Raw genomic sequence first — 21,787 nt, 5'->3', positions numbered from 1 at the left:
TAATTAACATCTGGATTCATTTTCTGACGATGAGAAGCTAGGAGTTAAGGGAAAGGGTTGATCCAACTTCGATGGAGATGATGATTTTTAGCTACTGAATAAAAACAATGGTAATATAAAAAATAGTAGTAGCGCTGTTTTTAGGAGTGACCTCGTGATCTGGGGATACTGAGACCTAGCCATGAGCTCACTAATTTTTCATGTAAGTAAGTTAATTTGAGCATTCTTGTCGAAGCCAGAGAACAGTAACGTTTTGTCGACCCGCTGTTAGAAAGACCGCCAAAAGTACTGGCTTTGGTAGAGACGGTGAAAAGCATGTAGTGCTCTGTTTAGACGCTGGCCAGTCGTTTTATAGCTTAGCTTCATTTTCCGTCGATATGTACTTCCGGGCTAATGTTACATTATTTAAGTCAAAAAAGGCCAAATTACCGTTACTATCAAATTCTTCTATGGTGAACTGCAAGTTTGGATGCAACTTATTGGCAGCCTCGAGAACTACCACAGGATCGTCCTTGACCGTTCTAACTATGTCGTTCACATATCGTAGAAAAACTTTAACACCAATCACAGTCCGATCTGCTTCCTGTTGTTTTTATGCAAGTCATGCAAAACCATACTGTTTCAGCGACGTCTGCGTATTCGGATTCCGATATGTTACCACACCCTAAGTGATACCAATTCAAACAATCTTCGCATTCTACCCCTTTTGTCCCATATATCACCCTTTTCTGACATCTAGGGCACACTTCCTTGTTATCCTCACTTAGCACAGTCAATTTTGGTACTTTTTTCGTTAATGCAGGTTCGTATTCTTTGAGCCACAAATTGACTATAATTACTGCAAGGGAGGCGCCCAATGCTAAACCGTCTTTTTGTACATACCACAAACCATTGCATTTAAAGTGTACCTTACTCACTGCCAAATTCAGTAGTTTTTTCATAGTCTTGCGAGATGTTTCCGGAGGGTTGAATTGCTCATATAATCTCCTCAGGGCTATTTCAACCGCTTCCTTGAGCGGGACATTAGTGTACAAACTCTTCACATCAAGGGAGATTATATTCTCGTCAGAGTTCAGCTCAATTTTCTCCAAGATCTCCTTGGCCATTTGAGTGTTAGTTTCTGTGTTTGCCCCCTCAATTTCATCAAAGTACTTTGCCAATGCGTTATTTAGGTTGTTATATGAGCTACCAGGTAAAGAAAGGACGGGACGACGTGGTGTGCCTTGTTTGTGTACTTTTGCTAATCCATACAGCCTAGCCGGCTGCGCTCCCGTTTATCTCAACCTAGTATACAGCGCTTCGCTAATCTCGTCCTTCTTTTTCATGGCGAGTAATTCTTTGTTTATATCTTTTTCAATTTCCATAATCACGCTGTCTGTCAGATTCTTCCTCTCACTAAATTGTTCTGCCTGTAATAAATGTTTCAGTTTTTTCTCATGTGTCTCCTTTTTTATTACACAAAAACCCACCCCCTTATCAAACGGCAATGCCAGAAGACCGTTGTCCTGCAAATGCTTTCTGGATTTTTCCACACCTTTGTCAGAGGGGGTCTGTTTCACATTCTTAACATATCTCTTTGCAGCTCCTTCAATCTCACATAATGTTTCTCCGGGTATTCTATTTAACTTCAGTTCAGACAAAAAACTATCAATGTCAGCAAGGAAGTTAATTTCATTGAATTCGTCTCGTACCGGGTTTTTTGGTCTAAAACTTAAGACTACCCGCAAAATCACCTCATCTTAAATTCTAACTGACCTTTCATCCAAGTTTTTTAATGGTCTTTCCTGTCTTTCCAACCAAAAAATTTTTAGTCCTGATGATGCACAAAATGTGCGAAAACGTTTGAATTAAAATTTGGAATTTATTATTCCGAATTGTAACGATTGTGCATCTATAATCGTTACGGAGCAATTCCCGAGAATTCGGAGGGGTATCGGGAGGATTTCACTACCCTTCCCGAGTGACGATAAAGCTGCTCTTCGACCGGATTCAAGAAACCGGAAGGGTTTTAGAAAAAGACTGAAACTGTGTTTTTAACAACTTTTAGCTTTGTGGCATGTCCTGAGTTGAATTTAATTATTATCTAATTCATATTTCAGAGTATGAGAAGGTAGTATTTACATGCTTTTTAACCTTTAAACTAAAGTTTTGAATTTTCTTGAAAGCGTAGTCATCCAAGTTGTTAGTTTTGCTTTCAGATTTTCATGCCAATTCTTACCAGTAGTTTTTGCAAAAAAAATCTGTTTTTGTAGCTTTTAGTTTTTGTCTAAAGCTTTTCAAGCTCAACAAATTATTCTTATATTATTCATAACCACTGCTCAATTTGATTTCGGGAAGGTGCATAGTACACCAAATAGATTATTTGATTTTTGCACGAACTCATGAGACCAAGTGCAACATAAGAAAAACAAAGATTTTTTTGCGTTGTAGTAATAACAGTTCCAGCAGAATCAAGAAGAATTGCATGAATATTAGAAGTTTTTGAGATTGCGGAAAACATCCGTATCCGATTAGACCGCCACAGTGGATTTTTTGGTCTAATTCATGAAGGTTCATGTTTGGATACTAAAACTTACAGATACACGAAAAAAAGAGCTTTTGCTGATGAAAAGTTTTTGAACGTTTTTTTAGTGCATTCGTCAATTAAAATGTTTTTCCTGAAAGCCTCCTCATCGGATAATTAAAAAACAAAATCAAACTTTTCTTTTTCTGAGTAAAGTCTTTGAAGTTTTCTATTTTGTACGATATTCAATAAGATCCTTTCTTTCCTTTCAACAAGATTTGCACAAACTACCGTTTCACTTATCAAAATGTTGACTGTACTGATTATTTGTACAAACTCAAAGTTCACTTCAATGAAATTTAATCAAGAGGTAAAGTGCTCAGTCCCTTAAACCGACCAGCTGAGCACAATTCAAAATAAAGAATACCAGAATAAATACCCAGTGCCTTTTTGTGGAAACAATTTAAAAGTTTTTAATAAACTCTGTCCGTTCAAAAGCTTGGGTTCATCCAGACTCTTAGATCAGCATTCTTGGAGAGGATTCGCAAAGTTCAAAAGTCAAAATTTAATTCTTTTTACTTAAAAAACCTTGATTGTTTCTTTGATTGTTTTGGTCTATGATTAGTGAACATGCCAAATACATGAGTTTCATACACAATTGAGTTTTCCTACATAATCAATAGTATTTCAATTTAAATAGTTTCTATTCACAAAAACGATGTAATTAGAGAGCTTTGTGACTGAAAATTGTTTCAAGTTTTGTTTCATCAAGAATATGAACTCATTGAAAAAAAGTTTCAAAAAAAATCATCCTTGAATTTTCAAAAATTTTGCAGTAATTTTTTTTTGGGAACGGTTTTTTGCGTGATGCGAAACAAATAGTTTTTTCAAAAAACTTTTAAAAAACCCTCGCTTTTTTCACTTGTTCTCTGGAAATCAATGTTAAATTATGGTTTTTGAAAACTTTAATGTTGTGCAAAAAATCCAATAAAATTATCGCAAATATTTAAACTGAAACTACTTTTTAACATATGTGCAAATGTTTTCTTGCGAAAATTTCTTGCAAAGTAGCAAAAAGTCTGTTTTGATTTTTCTTAAGAAAATGGTCTAACAAAAAAATCATTTTTGCTAAATGGAAAAGTTTTTTTGACTTTTGATCATGTGTGCGAAAAATGTTATAAAAATTACGCAAAACTATTATTGATTTTTTTGCTGTATGCAAAATTGAATTAACCTTTTTTTCTTAAAATTGTTTTTGTCTGTCGTTGTTTCTCAAGACTAAAAATTCTAGATGAAAAAAAAAGAAAACAACAAAACAACCCATTAACCAAATTTTCTTACTAAATCAAAGAGCTTTTGAGCAGCTGAGTTCTGAAAGTGTTGCAGGATTTCAATGGAGCACAAAGCGGCTAATGTCTTGCTCACTTAAGTCTTTGGTTCAGAGAACCCCTCATTATCTTTAATTGTTTTTGATTTCTCGGCGGATTCTTCTTTTTCGAAGACAAAAATAAACTTTCTCGAGTTGAGCCACATGTTTGCAGTCAGAAAACATGAGATTGCAAACTTGCCAGTGTTCTCTAGTGTCTACGTAGAGGAAAACGAAATACAAAAGATATTCAATTTTCAAAGTTCAAGTCAAATACACAGATAATTAACGAGAAACGCAAAGTGTTGAACAAACTCGACTTTGCCGCAAAAACCAATTTTGTTCCAGAACTTGTTTTCCGAACTGTTGATACTGATGATTAACACTATTTCAATGCCCATGAGGTTAATATGTTGTTTACAAAAACCTATCTGCCGTGTAAATTACCAGACTTCATAACATTTAAAGAAAAAAGACAAAATTGATTTTATAAATCAGTGTTCCCAAGAACGACAGGAAAAAAGTTAGAGATTCAAATTGATTACAATTGTTAATTTTGTTGCTGATTTGCTTCGAAAAATCTCCGGTCTCTGTCTCCCAAACCTTTAACACTAAAAGTTCTGTTAATTTTTTTTCAACAAATAAAGACAAGTTCTCCAACAATTTTTTTTACCGCACTAGCTATGTACATGAGCAGATGAGAGGACCTTGGCTTTCACAAGGGTAAAACTTTTACACAAGGCTAAAAAGTGTTTTTTTTTTGTCAAAAATTGGTTAAAACCCGATTTTTTGTTGAGTTTTCGTTGAAAAAAGATGAACCCAACATTTTTTATACGATTTCGATAAAAAGGAAGGAGAATAAATTGAATAGTTAGATCAGAAATATATTTGAATAATTGACAACAGAGTTTAATTTTCGAGGTTTGACAATCATATTGTTCAAATGAATGATCTTAATAGCTTCCTCAAGTGTTTTCGGTGTATGATTTGCGGCATTTGTATTAAAAAATCATACAGATTCATGCGACATTTACTGACCTGAAGGAACGAGTGGGACATACTTGCCCAACAAACAAGTATGAGCTCGCAAAAATTTGTCTGAAAAACTGAAAAGGTTAAATCTTCTAACTTCAGAAAGTATCAAAACTTTCAGTAAACCAGCCATTTTTGATTTCGAAGCAATTTGTGTTTCTAGAGAAGAATTGAAAGAGACGCAAATCAGATAACCTTGTTTTTAGTGCTATCAAATGCAGCATTTTTTTTAAATTTCAAAGCCAACCATTCTCTAGACCAAAGATTTCTGACAATAAAAAACTGCAAAAAAGTGGACTCGACGAACAGCAAGCATGGTGAAATCAGCAAATCAAAACTGTGGCCTCATCTGAGTGGGAAAATGCAATTACTTTTAGGAGACCTGGTAGAAGAACGGAATGACTGCGTTCAAAGGCTTTTTGCAGTGGTACAACAGTAAGAAAATTAGTGCAACCCTTCAAGTAGTAGAAAAAAAGTGGAACATGGATGTACTTTACGTAATGTAGCAAATTTGTTCTGCCCAAATCTAATAAATACAAGTTGGCTGATTTGTCAAAACTGGTTAAAGTTTGTGTGGAAAAAAGAACAAGACATGACCGATGAATTTTCCCATTTGATTATTCGATAAGCTAAATTTGACAAAACATTCATTGGGAATTCCTCCAATGTTTGGAAATCAAAAAAAGTTATTGATGCAAGTCAACTTTACCCTTAATCAGAGTGATGCCAAGATATGCCAACAAGACTCGACACGAGATGTTAGTTGGATTCCAATATGTAAATGCTCAAAACAAGAAACAACAAAGCTGGCATTTTTGAAAATTTGTTTATGTTTTGAACCGATAAACAGAACCAAAATGTGAAATTGAAACCTTTGTTACTTCTGGTACACATGAAAGTATTGATGTTTTTGAACATGGTTGGTTATTTTGATCACTGTAAAAGAGTTTATGAAGCAATGGGATGCTAATACCACTTCTGTGCTCTGAAGAAGTTGTTCCGTCAATAAAAGATCAGTATTTTGAAAGAGGAAACAAAAAAATAGCTGGCATCATTCGACAAAAGCATTGGACAGAAACATACAATACTGAAAAAACATGGGAGTGTGAGTTGTTAGAAGTTTTCAAATTTTATTATTGTGTCAGAACCCAATATAGGGAAGACAGGAATTTCTACCGGTAATCCCTAATAGTTAGTTTGTTTTTTAAAGTTCAACAATCAGTTTTTCTAGATGAATTAAAATTAAAACTTGCCATTTTTCATCGATACTAATAAATAATAAAAGTGAACGAAACGACATAGGATAAAAGATAAAAACTTGCATTTGTTAACACAGGTTTGAACATCCTTAAAAATTGCTTCAAGCTTGCAATTTGCACAATTAGAACTACTCTTTTAAACTTTGTTAAGTAACTTACTTGGCTTGCAGTGCACCAAAATTTAGTGTGGTTTCATCAGTCAGTGGTTAATGAAAAGCCTTATCAGGAGTTGTAGCGGAAACAATTAAAATTTTGCGGAAAAGCTTGCATAACTCTTAGATCAAGGATAAATTGAGGCAACAATCTAGAAATACCTGAAAGATGAAAAAACTGACCAAGCAAACAAAAAACTATTGATCAAAAGTTTTAATACGGTTGAGAAAAACGTGTATAAGGTGAAGTTGTTGATTCAACTATTGAGTACCGCAAAACCCTAACTGTTGGACTTTTCATAATGCAGTTTGCAAAGTTAAAAATATAGCAGCTCTACTCTCTTTTTTGGGACAATTTACGTGATGTACATTAGTTTGAAGATAGAGAGATGCACTTTTTTGCTTGACTAATCTTGTGCTGAAGAATAACTGTGATTAAGGACGCCAATTGGGAATGCCCACTGAGAAAATTCTTCTCTCGAGCGTGATGCAACTCCCTGTTCCAATCTGTGAGCTTCGACAGATCGTACTTGGTACCAACAAATATCCGGTTAACTTCCGCGAGTCAATAAGCAATCTTTGTAGCTGGTAGGAAACTAATAAATTTCTCTTTGCAGTTGAAAAACAGACGAGCATGTAACGAGCGGAGTTGGAGTGCGACTCATCAAAATGGGAAATCCCAGGCAATTTAGTCAAAATTTTCGTGATATATGGAATCACGGTGGTGATATATGGAATCAGCCAGACTCAGAGGAGTTCGAATTCGTGTTGACGCGGAATGCATCGGAAACGGACACTGAAATTTTCTTGGATTTGCCAACCACTATCGGGAGTTTGTCAAAGGGCACGCCGAAAAAGGTTACCCGATGCAGCAAGTCATGCGGAGTAAAGGCAAAAAAAATCCTTGGCACAGGATTCCTTTGAAAATAACAAATGTGAAATGAGCGAATCTCTGGTCCTTCAATGCTGACAGATCAGAAATGTTTATATCAGATGCTGACGCATCTGTGTTAGTGATCTCAGGCATCTTGAATCATTTTTTATGGCAGCAAGGTCCTCTGTCACTTTGAAATAAAACATGGTGCACCGATGGCAGAAATGTTAAGAACAAAACCTATAAAGTATAAAAACTATTTACGGAGCGGTCTCTTCAAGCTACGCGTGGACAACTAGCGGTGTCATGGTTAAAAACGTAGTCAATGAACTAGAGCTATATAAGTTGTTCATTTTTCGGACTGGGTTGCTATCACAAGGTCATAGAACATAGGATATGTGACAAACATCAAAGTGCTGATAGTCTCACTCAAGTGCTTAGTGACAACAAAACTGTTTATAAAAATTATTAATAAAAAAATACATAGACATTTGCCCTTGGCCAATATTTATAGTTAGATTGGCTGGTTGAACTGAAAAGTCCTGAAATTTTGAGTCAGAAATTTTTTAACCTGAAACCAGTAGGAACAATTTGTAGGTACATGATTGCTTTCGATCTTAGTAAATTTCAAAGTTAAGCCTAAATAGGCAAAACTTAGAGTGGAGTTAGCGTTTTCCCCAACTTGTCTCTTTTATTACAAGTATCAAATGAAATCAAAACGCCAGGAAAATTGAAACAACTCCAGATACAAGAGGTGTTTCACATTTTTTCTTGAATTTGTCTCATTTTTTTCGAGGGAAAAAACATGAGACACTTCTGCTATTTGCTTAAGAATTAATTTACACTAAAAATTGTGTATTTAATAACAATTGAAAAAATTTAACCGATTTTTGCGATTCAAACTTTTTTTTTTGAAACTAAAATGATTCAATTGTACAAAAAAGGTTGTAACGATATTTTCTGCTTTGAAAATTTTAACATTTGCATTCCGGAGCAGTGAAGCATCCTTTGAAGCAACTTGTACTTCGTACGTGGTTGGAAATGTTTGCATTCTCTGTTGAGCAACTAATTTGTTCCATGCTCTTGTTCATTCATCTCTCTCGATGATATAACAAAAATATCAGAAAATTGAGTATCCAGTTTGACCATACTTTTTGAGAGCTGATGTTTAAATAAATTAAATGCTTCTCATAGTTTTTTCATAGTATAGTGGCTAATCCCTAGGACTCGGACCAAAGATACACGTTCGATTTGAGAATGGAAACCTCTCGCGCCATTTTTCTGGTAAAAAATTAATCTGAAAAAATTGAGTTTAAAAAAAACAAACCTTTAGGAAAGCTAGCTTTTCAATAGAAAAAGATTTTTTTTCCTGTTTTGAATTGGTCCTTAGTGTAGATAGTGGCTAATTCGTGTTAAAATAATGGCTTTGGACTCAGGACCAAGGATACATGTTCGATTTGATAAGTTTGCTTTTCTGGGATTAGCAGAGGATCTATGAAAATCTATCCAGCCTGTCTAAACATATATGAACATAAGCTTATCACTGATATCTTTGTCTATTCCTTTCAAGTCGCTTCATTTAAACACTCTATACATGCGTACTCCGAATAAAAAAAACATTTGCTTCTTTTTCCTTTTTTTCTGTTATATTATTCGACAACAATTTCTTAACAGATTTTTTGAAAACAGGGGATGGCATCTTTCTTGGTTTCTGCTTTTTTTCGTGTGTGTTTTTTTAAATTCAGCTGTCACTGCATTTGGTGCCCATGTTGTTGGCATGGTATATCCGTTCAATCAAATCATTCAATGCATGCTCAACATTGTCGGAATTCAGTGCGCTAGTTTCATAGAATGTTGCATTGATTGACTCGGCAAATGTATCTCCTTCAGGTGGGCGTGGCATACATCAGCACCTAAGTTGTATTGAGAGATCTCTTTAACTATTACCCCCACTACCGCAACCCCCCCCCCCCCCCCTAAAGTACCCAGTAACGAATTGCCACCCCTATAAAGATAATTGCCACTTTTTCCTCCCCCACCAGCAAATCTTCACTAGTAATTTCTTTGTTTTCATTGTCAGATTGTTACAAAACTTGGCATGCGTACTAACTAGGCTATGACAAACATATTTCGTCATCACATCTAGCCTTGTGAAACCCCTCGTTATGCCAAAAAATTGATGCTTATGTGACGTGGGGGGGGGATTCAATGGTTAAGAACATCATTCAATGGTTAGGAACCTGTGAGTTTTGTACCTAGTAACGAATCTCCCCCCCCCCTTGCAAAAGGGGGGAAAAGTTAAAGAGAATTATTTTGAGATATTTCAGCAAAAACGTGAGAGCTAGAATTATGTTTATTAGTGTTCTCTTCAAATAATCTTCAAATTTTCTTTTATTGGAACATTAAATAAAAAAATGGTTGGTTTTTGAAAAAGATTGCGTATCTGTTTTTTTTTGTTCAGAGTGGGAAGAAACTTTGGATTCGGGTCGGTTTTTCCAGCCAATTCTGACTGCGGCGTCAGTGAAAGCTCTTTAGGGGTCAAGTGTTATCATATAAAAAAACTCTTTTGTTCGTGATTCGGATTTTCAGTTGATGTCCGATATAGTTTTTGATCGAACTATATTAGTATTTATCAAACGAATCAATTTTTTCATCACACCTCTACACAATACTTCGAACTCACACCATTTATTCGACTGCTTAGAAACCGCTACTAACAAAATTTCATCCAAAAATGGCAGAAAGTGGAATCGTTCAGACAGGCATGAAATTTTTTTGACTGAGTTATTGGATTTTTGTAAGTTATTTCAGTTTTTCTTTGGAAAAGTGTCAGAATTTTGCGAATTTTCTTTTTCAGATTTTTCGTTTGTTTCTTAGAACCATATGATTTATTTATGTATTTATCTACAGTGTCTGGTAGAAAATCACAAAAACATGGTTCTTTTTCTCTATATTTTAACCGGGGACGTCAATTTTCAGAGCCTGTCTATGCTACATCCAATTATGTTTTTTTTTGTAGATTTTTGCCAAGCCCTCCCTTCTGATTTTTCCACTGCTCGGATGTCATTTAGGTCGGTTTTATTTCCAATTACGAAGTACACGCATTCCATAGGGTCACACCCATTTTCCATCAATACCTGGAACCAGGACTCGAGTTGTTCGAACGAGTGATGATTTGAGATGTCGTACACTAATATGACTCCATGAGCTCCTCGGCAGTAGATTTTGGTCAAACTCTTGAACTTTTCCTGTCCTTAAACTCAATCGGATCGTATCAAAAACTAAATATAGTCCTTAACAAAGTCATTAACAAAGTATTGATTGCAGAAACATTACTTCTACTGAAAACAGGGGCAGATTTATAGGCGAAGGGGCGCAGATAGTTTGGCGGAAACAGGGTCTTTTTTGGGAGAGCTCGGAAAATCAAATTGTTCGACTCAAAAAAATGATCGACAAAATTTTCAAAAATTTTTTTTTCAAAATCAGGACCCCCGAACCCCCCCCCCCTCGAGAAAATGCTAGATCCGCTCTTGAATGAAAACATCGACATTATGTTTTATTGTTTTATGTGTAAATTGATTCTTTTTCAAAGCAAATTTTTTTCTCAAAGATAAAATGAAAACTCCGTTGATTAGAAAGGGCGAAGAAGTTAAACAGCCCACCCCCACTACCAATTTTAGCTTCGGTGAGTCATCGAAGCTCTTCAAATTTTGAATAAATCGTTTTTTTTCTAACCTGCAGTGTCCCACAAATCGACAATCACGTGATCATCGTCTATATTTTTTTCAACTCTGCTCAATTCTGCTCCCAACGTGCAGGCAGGATTTTCTTTGAACTCATCTTTTGTGTACCTATTTAAAAACAAATCACAGAAAACCACGACTTTTAGGTTTTCATCGTTTTTCATACTATTTTTCAAGGTCAGTACAAAAACATGTATCGATTCAAGGGTGCAACTAGGTTTTTCCCGAGAAGCGGCGGATTTTCAAAAAAAAATTGATCTTTTTATATAGGTCGACCAAATTGGTTTTCCCAGCTCTCCCAAATTTTTACAAAAACCTTACTCTGACAAAGATTTCTGCGCAGGCGAACTGAGCACGTAGTTCAGAGCAAACATTTCTAAATAACTGCATTTATCTTTCGTTTCGAAGTCCATTAAAACATTGACAAAACATAAATAAATTTTAGAAAAAAAATTTAAATCAAAGAACTTTTCTGATCTTTTTTTTGCAAAAGTTTTGAATTTTTCTGAAGAATAGTTTTTTCTAGAAAAACATTACAAAAATATACAAAAAGCTAAAAAAAAAAAATCAAAAACAAAGTTGCTCCCACCTTCTTTGCTAGGTAAATAATATTCTTTGGGTTCAAATGATATTCTCGAGCCATCAAACAACAATCTTTAATCAAAAATACCGTGTTTACAGGCAAATTTAGTTGCTCGAGCCTTCTAGCTACCAAAGCTAACACAATTCTACATTTTTAAGAAAAAAGATGCGTTTTTAGCTGGTTTTCAGCGGATGCATCAATTTGGCATCAAATTGCTTGAGCCTACTAACTACGAAAGCTAACACAATTCTACATTTTTAAGAAAAAAGATGCAATTTTAGCTTTTTTTTCAGCTGATGCATCAATTTTGCATCAAGTTGCTCGAGCCGTCTAACTACCAAAGCTAACACGTTTCAACTGTTTTGCGACAGAAAAACTGAGTTTTTAGGTTGTTTTCAGCTGTGGGCGGATGTGAGTAAAAACTTTGACCAAAAAAAAATTTTTTTGCAGTTTTTGTAAAGAAAATCAACCTTTTCAAACAAGTTCAGTTGCTCAAGCCATGTTACTCCAAAAACTAACCATATCAAGCTGAACTTCTCTTTTTTTTGCAAAATAAGACTCGTGTTTACGTGGTTTTTAACAGTTTTTAATCTGTAAGGCCATTTTAATCGTTTTGTATTGTTTGTAACCTAGAAAACAAATCAAAATTCGTAAAAAATGAAATTAAGTTCAAAAATGGATGTGACATAGATTTTCCATCGATATAACATCAATTTAACAAAACTGTCATAATATAGATGTCACATCGCTGTTTCATTAATGTCACATCAACGTTTTCGTAATAAATAGTAGAAAAATGAACATAGAAAAAACCTAGTAAATCTATGCATTTGGTCTGGTTCATGTCACAACAATGCAATAACAATGATACAATCTGAATTGCAATGCAACTTCAACCCATGCTCCCTCATGCGCTCCCTCCATCCAAAGTTATGCAATATAACCGTCATGTGAAAAAGTATGGACCAAGTTAGCATCCTCCCCTAAATTCGTTTAGGGAGGAAGATGTTAACTTGGTTCTGAGTATGAATTTTCAGCCAATCAGAATAGAGCATTCTACACGCAGCGCTTACAAAATTTTAATTTGAATTCAGCGCTGGGATGGAGGATTTTAACTTGGTCTATTTAGGGGGGGGGGTGTTAACTTGATTCAAAAGTATTGCTAGATAAAATAATTTCATAGTCATTTGCAAGATTCTTGCAAGATTATGCAAGATATTCATCAATTGCGATAACTTTTTTAGATTCGTCAAGAAAATCGTCATGAGCAAGAATTCTGCAAAATAATACATGATAACTGCCATTTGCACTAATTTGCAAAATTATGCAAGATAACTCCCCATTATATCATACTTGCAAGATTATGCAAGATAAGCGTCATTTGCGATAACCTTTTTAGATTCTAAAGAAAACCGTCGTTTACAAGAGTCTTGCAAGATTATGCAAGAGAATCGTCATGAGCAAGAATTTTACAAGATAATGCATGATAACTGCCATTTGCACTAATTTGCAAAATTATGCAACATAACTCCCCATTATATCATACTTGCAAGATTATGCAAGATAAGCGTCATTTGCGATAAACATTTTAGATTCTAAAGACAACCGTCGTTTACAAGAGTCTTGCAAGATTATGCAAGAGAATCGTCATGAGCAAGAATTTTACAAGATAATGCATGATAACTGCCATTTGCACTAATTTGCAAAATTATGCAACATAACTCCCCATTATATCATACTTGCAAGATTATGCAAGATAAGCGTCATTTGCGAGAATCTTTTTAGATTATGCAACATAACCATCATTTACTAGAACCCTTACAAGTTTAAAGGGTTAAGATAGAGCATCTTGTAAGATATATGATCTTGTAATTTCTTGTAGGATCTTGTAAGATCTTGCATACCTGAGTAAGAGGTTCGTCTTTCCCACTCCGCTATCTCCCACCACTATGACCTTGAACATGCAATTAGCGGGGCTCGACTTGGACATATTTTCAAAGAATAAAAGCACTGAATTCACTGGAGCAGATAGAAGCCTTTTCAAACTGCTTTTTTTTGCAATTCAAGCGTTCAAAATTCGCAGGATTTCAGAAAAAAAAACAATTTCGTATTATTGAGTTTAATTTTTTAAGCATATAGTTGAAAATGCGACTTCATTTGGAGTAGGGAAAAAATGGCTTTTATTACAGAACGCAGTTAGAAAACGGATCTCTGTAGCTATCTCCCTATGTTAGCTGCTACAGAATTGGCGCGGCTATAAATAACTAGTCAAACAGCGACGCATATGTGAATTTTGTGACTGGTCACAAATCAACATTCCCCTTGCAAAGATAAAAGAAATCCGAAAAACCTAGGGAAGTCTTTTCAGAAGAAAAGGATTCGAAAAAGCCTCAATCAGTCGACCTTGGTTGGTTAACTTTGTTTGGTTTTATAATAAAATAATTTTTATAAACTTAGTTAGCTATAATCAGTTTCATGCTACCAGTGACTTTTGTCAGGCTATATTTGACTGGAATTTTTTTTGAATAAGTCACATTATACACGTTTTTAACTTTAAACTAAATCTATCTAGTTGCGTTGTGCAAGTCATAATATAGAAAATTGCTAACAAAAATCGCCTATGATTTAAACCAGCAGAATTTTTAAAGAAGTTCTCAATGCTGATGCATCTGTGGTTACTTTTTGGTGGAGTGCACCTAAGAAAAAAGTAAGAAAAAAATGAGAAACAGTAAGAACATAAACTTTTAGTTTTCGTATTCTAAACTCATACATTAACACTTTACTTTTTCGTCTATTATGTTTGAAAGTCGTAGTTTTTGCTTCAAAAGACTGATTGTTTGTATTTCGAATTGTTATCCGTTTATTTTATTGGTTTTTTTGCTCTTTATATGGCAAATTAAAGCAAAATTGAATGATGCTTCATCCTTTTTTGACTTAATTCAGAGAGAAAAAAAGTTTTAAAAAGGCAAAAAAATATTGAAGTTTTTTCGCTTACGAGCCAGTTAGTTGCTTTTTATAGTCTATTTTTCATTAGGGTAGTTTTTGGTAACATATTGGTTTCCCGGGATGACCTCCATAAACCGAAAATGCTTATCATACAATTTAATGCATCAAATGAATGGAAAAATGCTTGTCATAAAATTGGCATAGAATTTCGAAAAATGGTTGAAAAAAGATATATACTAATTTCTGCTGCTGTTTGATTTTAATCACCAAGTCTGGTGATGAAAAAAAAGAGGTTTCTGTTTTCTGAAAAAAGGCTTATCATACAACTCCCATATATGGAAATTGCCTGACTGGCTTTTTTTATGGCTTTTTTTGAAAGTATTTTTGAAATTGCCTCTAAAATTTGTTTCGTTTTTTTTTCAATCGCAAATCGATTTTTGTACTCGAACAAACATTTTCCAAATTTTTTTTTTGCATGCAAAACTTTATTTTTGTATGCATAACGTAGTCCTGAATACACTAATGTTGGATTTTTTTGACTTTTAGCTTAAATGTTTTTTTCAAAAGCGCTGAAAACACCTATTTTTTGTATGGCATGTTTATATATGTATTGATCAATGTCTGATAATTTTGAAATTCAAATTTTAAAAATAATCATCGTTGAAAAAATTTGCCAAAATTTATAAGTTTGTTACTTTTGTTATAACGTTTGTGAAAGACAGGTCTATTTCTATGCATTTTAAATGCAATACCGTCCAACCTTTGGTGCTTTGAGTGAACCAAGGTCTTTGTCAGTTGCGTTCGGTTACGAACACAACCCAAAAATTTTTAGAAATTTAATTTTCTTTGATGAAATAATGGTTATCATAGAGATTTCTTACAATCTTCTGTATTTATGGAATTGTATTGAACTACATGGCACGAAGCTTTTCTTATAAGGAAATTGTATGCTAAGAAGCTTTGGACAACACGGGTTTACAGCCAATAGAAGTATTTGTAGTGAGCATTTAGTCATATCCATAAGGGAAAATAACATCATACGAGCTGTGCATTGCCTCTCAAAGAAATGCTGCTCTGCCGCAGCACATGAAAAACATGTATTTGATTTGGCTAATTTTCTGGCCTGGGAGTAGGTGTCTTGCATCAAGTAACCAGCGCGGATCATTTTCGGCCTCAAACATCCGAACTTTTGATTGAGAGGCGAGTACAACCTATTCGCCACTGCTTCCCCGAAGTGTTGGCCTCAACTGTATTGTTTTTTTTATCCAGTAAATAACGGTCATCAATTTTATAACACAGCATTGAAATATTGAATTGTATATTTGATTGGAGAGTTGACTTCTAACTGCATCAAACAACTCATCAGCCGCAGATTGATTGTAGAGCGGACCCTTTGGGTCGAGGTGCTCACTTTATGTTTCAACTTTCAAAATCAAGCACATGTCATTGCTCGACTGAAAAAGTGTAGTCGAAACAGGGGTTGGGTCGAGCACAAATTTAAAACATACTTCGAGCACGGTCAAAACATAGGTCGAGCACGGTCGAAATACACTTCGAGACCGGTCAAATATACCTCGAGGACGGCCGAGCACGGTCAAAACATACCTTCAGTACGGTCAAAAATTACCAAGAGCATGGTTTAAAAAAACCGTTGACCCGCGGTAGTTCGGAGTGAAAAAGAAAATTTCCTTCCAATTATCAATGTATTTTATAAAACATTTCGACTCAAAGTGCAAATCAGTAGGCCAAAAGATGAAGAAAAAAATAGCTCAAAATCAGTTCATCTCTACGCGGCATTTAAATTGAAAAATTAAATTGCTGTGGTCCCAAGCCAGAAAAAATTGTTTAAATTGCAAAATACGTTGACTGGGTCTAAAAGTAACACAATAAAAACTCTAACACGATCTTTTTATTGTCTGATTTTTGAAGTAGGTGACCAAATACTTGTGCGCAGTGATGATTTTTTCTCCAGTTCTATTTTTTTTTTCAAAATAGTTAACTGTTCAAAATAGTTTATTTGAAGGAAAAAAATGATTGACGTCAGAAGGCAGTCGGAATATTCAAGGCATCGCCTAGATAGATCAGTCCTGTTCAAAAAACTTCAAGCAAAAGTAAAAGCCAAACATTTTCGCTGCTTTTAAAAGTTATACGGCTCATCTTTTTTGCAACTTTAACTAATTCAGGATCCACATGCAACAGAAGTGGCTAAAGTCCAAAAAAACTCGAAAAGTTAGCATAGAAATCAGAAACATTATTTGAATAATTTGACTGCTGACAGAGGGAACGAAGCTTAAGCCAACGGAAATTATTCTTTGGTTGCAAAGAGATAGTATGATCAATTGCGATTAAATTTGTTTTGAGCATCCACACAAGTTATTCGATGTTAATAAAAATTGGATCGGAAAGAAAAAAAACTTGTTTGCCGATTGATCGATAAAAAAATCATAACAGTATAGATATACCTAGTACTTATTAGTAGCCCAAAAAAGTTCAAAGAGCCCTGAACATTACAATTAGAGTTTTCACTGCAAAAAAGGAAAAACGATGAAAAATCAAAAGTTTGTTTAAATTGGCAACTCACTCTGAGAAATTTCAAGATCAAAGAGAAGGCTTCAGAAGCCATTTATTTGATGCAGGCCTAACACTGAAATAGTCCCCCTCGAATGTACCCTTTCAAAACGTCTGGAAAAAGAAAATCATAATGTTCGTCGGTCGATGTCGAATCCCCCCGTGAAATTGAATGCGTGTGTGATAATTCTTTGTAATAATGCCCAAAATAATTTCACGCCGAAAAACTTAATTATTTGTTGTGTAGAATCTGCTTGCGATCGAATTCATAATTCAGAATTGTTAATAAGTTTTAACACTGAATGCCGTGCATACTTTTTTTTTCAAAAATTGCATTCTACGCATTAGTTCTATTCAATTTATTTTAAGTGATCGGTCAAATAAAATTAACGCATCGATGAACAAAGTTAAATCGAGCTTGAATCTGTCTTTTTCCTGATTTAGTTTGTTTTCACAAAATTTTTTTTGACCATCAAAATAATTTTTGAGATCAAGAAATTTAGCAGAAACTTCTTTGAGGCTCCCAAAACATGGATCGTTGGATCAATTATTTGTTGAGCCAACTAAATTGATTCTTTGAATCTGATGTCTATCAATCCAAACTAGCCGAATCGAACCAAACATAAAAATTCTCAATTCTCAATTTGCGTTGTATTTACTTGATTTGAAGTTTGGTATCATGCGTCTGTTCTTCTTGATTTCGGAATTTTTGTGTTTTTTATCACAGTTATCATAAACACAGACGTTGACCAGCCTCCATTATGCCTCCATTATTGAACAGCCTCCATTATGGAATTAAATGATTGCTTAAAAACCAACACTGAAACCAACCCCAATTGAAAATTTATTTTGATTGAAATTATTTTTTGATTTATCAAAAATATTTTAAAAATTCTGAAAAATTATTAAATGCAAACCGAAATGACGTTCAAAACTCAGGAAACCAGCCTCTATTGACGACAATTGTATGTGTATTCAATCATTACTCAAAAAATCATGTTTTTTTGTATGTACAAAAAACATGTGTGCCGACCGTCGCTTAGGGTGTTTAAATCAAATTCAGGTCACCAATTTCGATAATTTAAAAATTATCAAAGATATAAAGTTGAGTTTTCTCGTGTTTTTTTTAACCAACCATTTTTAGGTACAAATGGATATGCTTCGCATCTATGAGAAGACTATTTGGAGGCAAGAGCCAGGCCTGGCCAGAGAATAACCATGTCAACGTCTGGTGGGAATTTTCTTGGAGTTTCTGGATTGGTCTAAGAGTACAGGGCTGTTTTCACCAGTCGAAGTTAGAGTTCATAAAATTTATCGTAAAAATGAAAACTGCTGTTGAAAATCCACAATTTTAGAAACAACCATAAACAGAGTACCTGAAAGGGCGTCTCAGAAAGCGCAAAATCTGTACATAAACCTCCTTCTAACAAATAAGAAAACCGAAAAGAAAAGAAAACTCGCCTCCCTGGAAATGCTGTAAGGCGATATTAAATGCAATAACAATTTTAAAAAATTTTTCATTAGAATCAAAAGTTGCAACTCTGAAGTTGATCATATTGTCATTATAATCGATCATTTCCCTGAGACGCAATCGCATAAAACACTACGGCTAGTTCTTCTGCACTTAGGCCTCTTTGTCCATTTTGATAGATGTCCAAATTCCGCCTTTAACAACCTTTGCATATTTTTAGCCAATCAAAATACCATTTTGCGCAAAACTAAAGGCAAAACATAAAAAAACTACTTCTGGCTTGCAGTTGAGAAAAAAATCAATTGACTCATTTAAACTTTTCGTTTTCGCCCACAAAAAAATTTCTATGATTGCTTTTCAATAATTGACCCGCATTATTGACAATTTCTTAAAACAAATTTTGATAAAAAAAGTTTAAAAGTTTTTTTATTCTCAGTAAAATTTCATGGCGAAAAATTTTGACTATCGATGAAAGAAGAATTTGAAAATATGTTTCAAAAGTTTCAAAATTGGAATAGATGGTTTTGGATTTGGGAGATCAGTCTTATGGGTTCACATGTTCGTCAAACTAAGATGCTGGCCTTCAGCAGGGTTTCTAGCAGTAGTAGGTATGGTATGTAAATGGTCGATTTTAGTCATTCCACTCTATCGAGTTAATGAGCGAAGTGTTGGGCTATTTGTGGTCCTTAATTCGAGAAAGTACGGATAGGCGTATTCGTGTACACATCTCATCATCAGTTTACGAGTGTTTAAGAGCGTTTCCTTTCTTTTTAGTTAAATTTATTCTTCTCTGGCTGAAATTATAGGTTCCCAAGTTTATCACCCCGTGTTTTGTAACCCCCTTTTTCTTAACCCCCTCTCATATAACCCCAAAATCAGATAACCCCACTACAATTTAATCCCTTTTTGAAACCAATTGTTAGAATCAAAGTGAAAGTTACTTGAAAAGGATTCGGAACCATATCGTCGGTAAACATCAAAGCTTTAATTGCGAAAAATTTTGCGAACCAAAATGAGCTAACATGCACGCCGCTAAATGCGTTTTAGATTTGAACAGAAATGACCTTGCCGATAGTCTAGACTTTGATATGAACTTGAAAACGAATCCGAACGACATGATTCAAATTGGTGCATATACAAAAAAAAAGTCCAAAACCATTTGAATTTCTTGACCTTGATCTTTTGGCGCCGACAGAATTGATCTACGCTTTGAAAACTCAAACATGGGCTTAATTAAGATCAAAGAGCCAAATTTGGAAGAATAATTCGGATGACAACCAAAGGTCTCATGGTATAGTGGTTAAAGCGTTAGTCTCAAAATCTAGAGATCAAAGGAGCGAATCCCTGGCGGCACAAAAAATTTTCCATTTTTCCCAAAAAAGTTGAATTTCGGGTAAAAATGATAACGGGTATATCAAGGGTACAAAAAATGGGTTAACCTTACAGGGTTGGGCGGAGGGAAAAGAAAAATCAACATCTTGTAGGTATTTATTATTTTGCCGGTTTCAAATCGACTCTAGCTCAATTTTGAAAAATCAAGGAAAATAATTAAACTTGGAAAAAAATTTATTGCTTGGCAATATAGATTAAATAGCAAAAATTTAACTCAAGTTGGCCATAGCGCAAAAGAAATGCAAATCAGTTTTTTCTTCGTAAACATGCATAATATTCTGTAGCATTTCAGGGTCGCCGAATAAAATAATCCTCTCGTGATCATTTTGCCCACTGTCAAAACTTATAAATTTTTTGAAAAGTTCGGGTTTTTCGAAACTGCTGGTTGCTGGGGAGACTGGTAAGACTTCTTCTCGTTGCTTGCGCGCTCGTTGTGCGGTTCGAACTAAATTTTCTTTGGATGGTAGGGCTAGTTGAGTGGCAATGTTGTCTGTAATTGGCTGAATGGCGGTTGCGACTGCGACGGTTGGGGTGTTACTATCGCTTAGCTCCTTGATGTTTTTCAAAATTAGTCGAGCATCAGGTTTGCCCGTGGAAATATCGTGATTATGTTGACCCCTCGTTTCAATAAAGTTTTCTCCATCCGTAATTGCTGTTGCGCGGCATTTATGGGTTTGGTACTTTGAGCAGTTCCAATTTGTTGTTGTCTTGTTTTTTCGTTTAAGGTAATACTCGTGGCCTGATACCACTAGCATTTGTTTATCTTTCGAAGATAAAGTAAAATGGAATGCGCTTCAAACATTATATCTGGAGTGGTATAACAATGGTTAAAGAAATAGGCAGTATGATTTTTTATAAAACTCACGAACGTCTTTTGTTGCCTTCAATTAGCACCATGTAAGGTTATCTCTGTTTTAAACGCGTGAGTGAGGGATTATTTCTCGAACTAATCGAAATGCAATTACTTTTCAGATGCTAGAGGCATCAAGTGAATTAAGACTAGCTTTTCAGGCCTCAATTAGTAAGCCTAATTGGACTACTCCTGTAACTATAAAAAGGACCTAATTTAAAACAAATTATCGTCATTAAAAGGGGGTTAAATTGTTGTGGGGTTATCATGCTACGGGGTTATGATATAGGGGGTGTAAACAGAGGGAATTAAATATCGTAGGGTTAAAGAGTGGGACACCGAAATTATAAACTGTTTCAACCTTACATTTAATAGTAATTTTTAGTCTCATGATTGGTTAGTTCTAAGTATTTAACAGTGATAGTTATCAAGAATATAATTGGATATTTTAAATACTTGTTTTGAACTGGTTCCAAAAGGGACAATTGACAGCATTTTAAATGGATAGGATTTTTACAAAATTGACAAGTGGAAGTACGGTTGACGTGTTTCGTTTGGATGCGACTACACTAGGATTTTGGTGTTTCTTTAGTATTTAGATATTGCGGAAACTGATCCGTTTGCGGATTGAATAAGGCTACCATGAAAAGCCTCTAAGAGAGTATGTCATTCACCTGGATAGCAAAATTATCCTAGTTCTCTTTCTTAAGGTTCCAGCAAAGGGCCTACGATAAAGTACACAGGAAAACACAAGTTTGCAAGTTCATCCAACGCGAGGGCAGCGCGCCTATGTGCGTTCAAAGTAACTCGCAACAAAATAGGATTGTAACGGTCCGACCCCGCAAACCAAAAAAAATGTAGTCCAGCTCTCCTTCTCCAAAAATTCCAAGTAAGCTTACTTTTCACTTAATTTGACCTCAGGAAATTTAACAGCGTGTCTCGGTTTGGTTTGCGAATAAACGATTGAGAAGCTTATCTTTCTAGACTTTTTAGAGATAGAGTTGAGTCTGTTTGAAACCAATCAAAATAGTAAATTTTAATTCGTGGC

The 21,787-nt window shown here is 34.8% G+C and overlaps 2 protein-coding genes across 2 annotated transcripts in view; both read right to left on the bottom strand.

Moving 5' to 3' along the window:
* Window positions 1-21,787, bottom strand: part of LOC134848245 (surfeit locus protein 4-like) — a 284,837-nt gene that overhangs the window by 75,270 nt on the left and 187,780 nt on the right. The window lies entirely within an intron of this gene.
* On the bottom strand, window positions 1,275-13,502 carry LOC134848598 (uncharacterized). The gene is made up of 4 exons (XM_063866114.1): window positions 13,417-13,502; window positions 10,922-11,037; window positions 10,324-10,439; window positions 1,275-1,550 (listed from the first exon to the last, which is right to left on the bottom strand). Exons 1-4 carry the CDS (start codon window positions 13,500-13,502, stop codon window positions 1,275-1,277), a joined length of 594 nt encoding a protein of 197 aa, XP_063722184.1.

This window comes from Symsagittifera roscoffensis, chromosome 6, assembly GCF_963678635.1.
Source record: "Symsagittifera roscoffensis chromosome 6, txSymRosc1.1, whole genome shotgun sequence".
Taxonomy (NCBI): domain Eukaryota; kingdom Metazoa; phylum Xenacoelomorpha; order Acoela; family Convolutidae; genus Symsagittifera; species Symsagittifera roscoffensis.
The sequence above is the reverse complement of the archived record's forward strand: the minus strand, read 5'-3'. Positions and strand labels throughout refer to the sequence as shown.

Bases quoted from the DNA above. Each gene is read 5' to 3' on its own strand.
- LOC134848598 (XM_063866114.1), bottom strand. From the start codon at position 13,502: ATGTCCAAGTCGAGCCCCGCTAATTGCATGTTCAAGGTCATAGTGGTG. The intron at 11,038-13,416 runs GTATGCAAGATC...GTTTTTAAATAG, and splicing joins AAGACGAACCTCTTACTCAG to GTACACAAAAGATGAGTTCA. The intron at 1,551-10,323 runs GTATTGATGGAA...AATGTGAAACAG, and splicing joins AACTCGAGTCCTGGTTCCAG to ACCCCCTCTGACAAAGGTGT.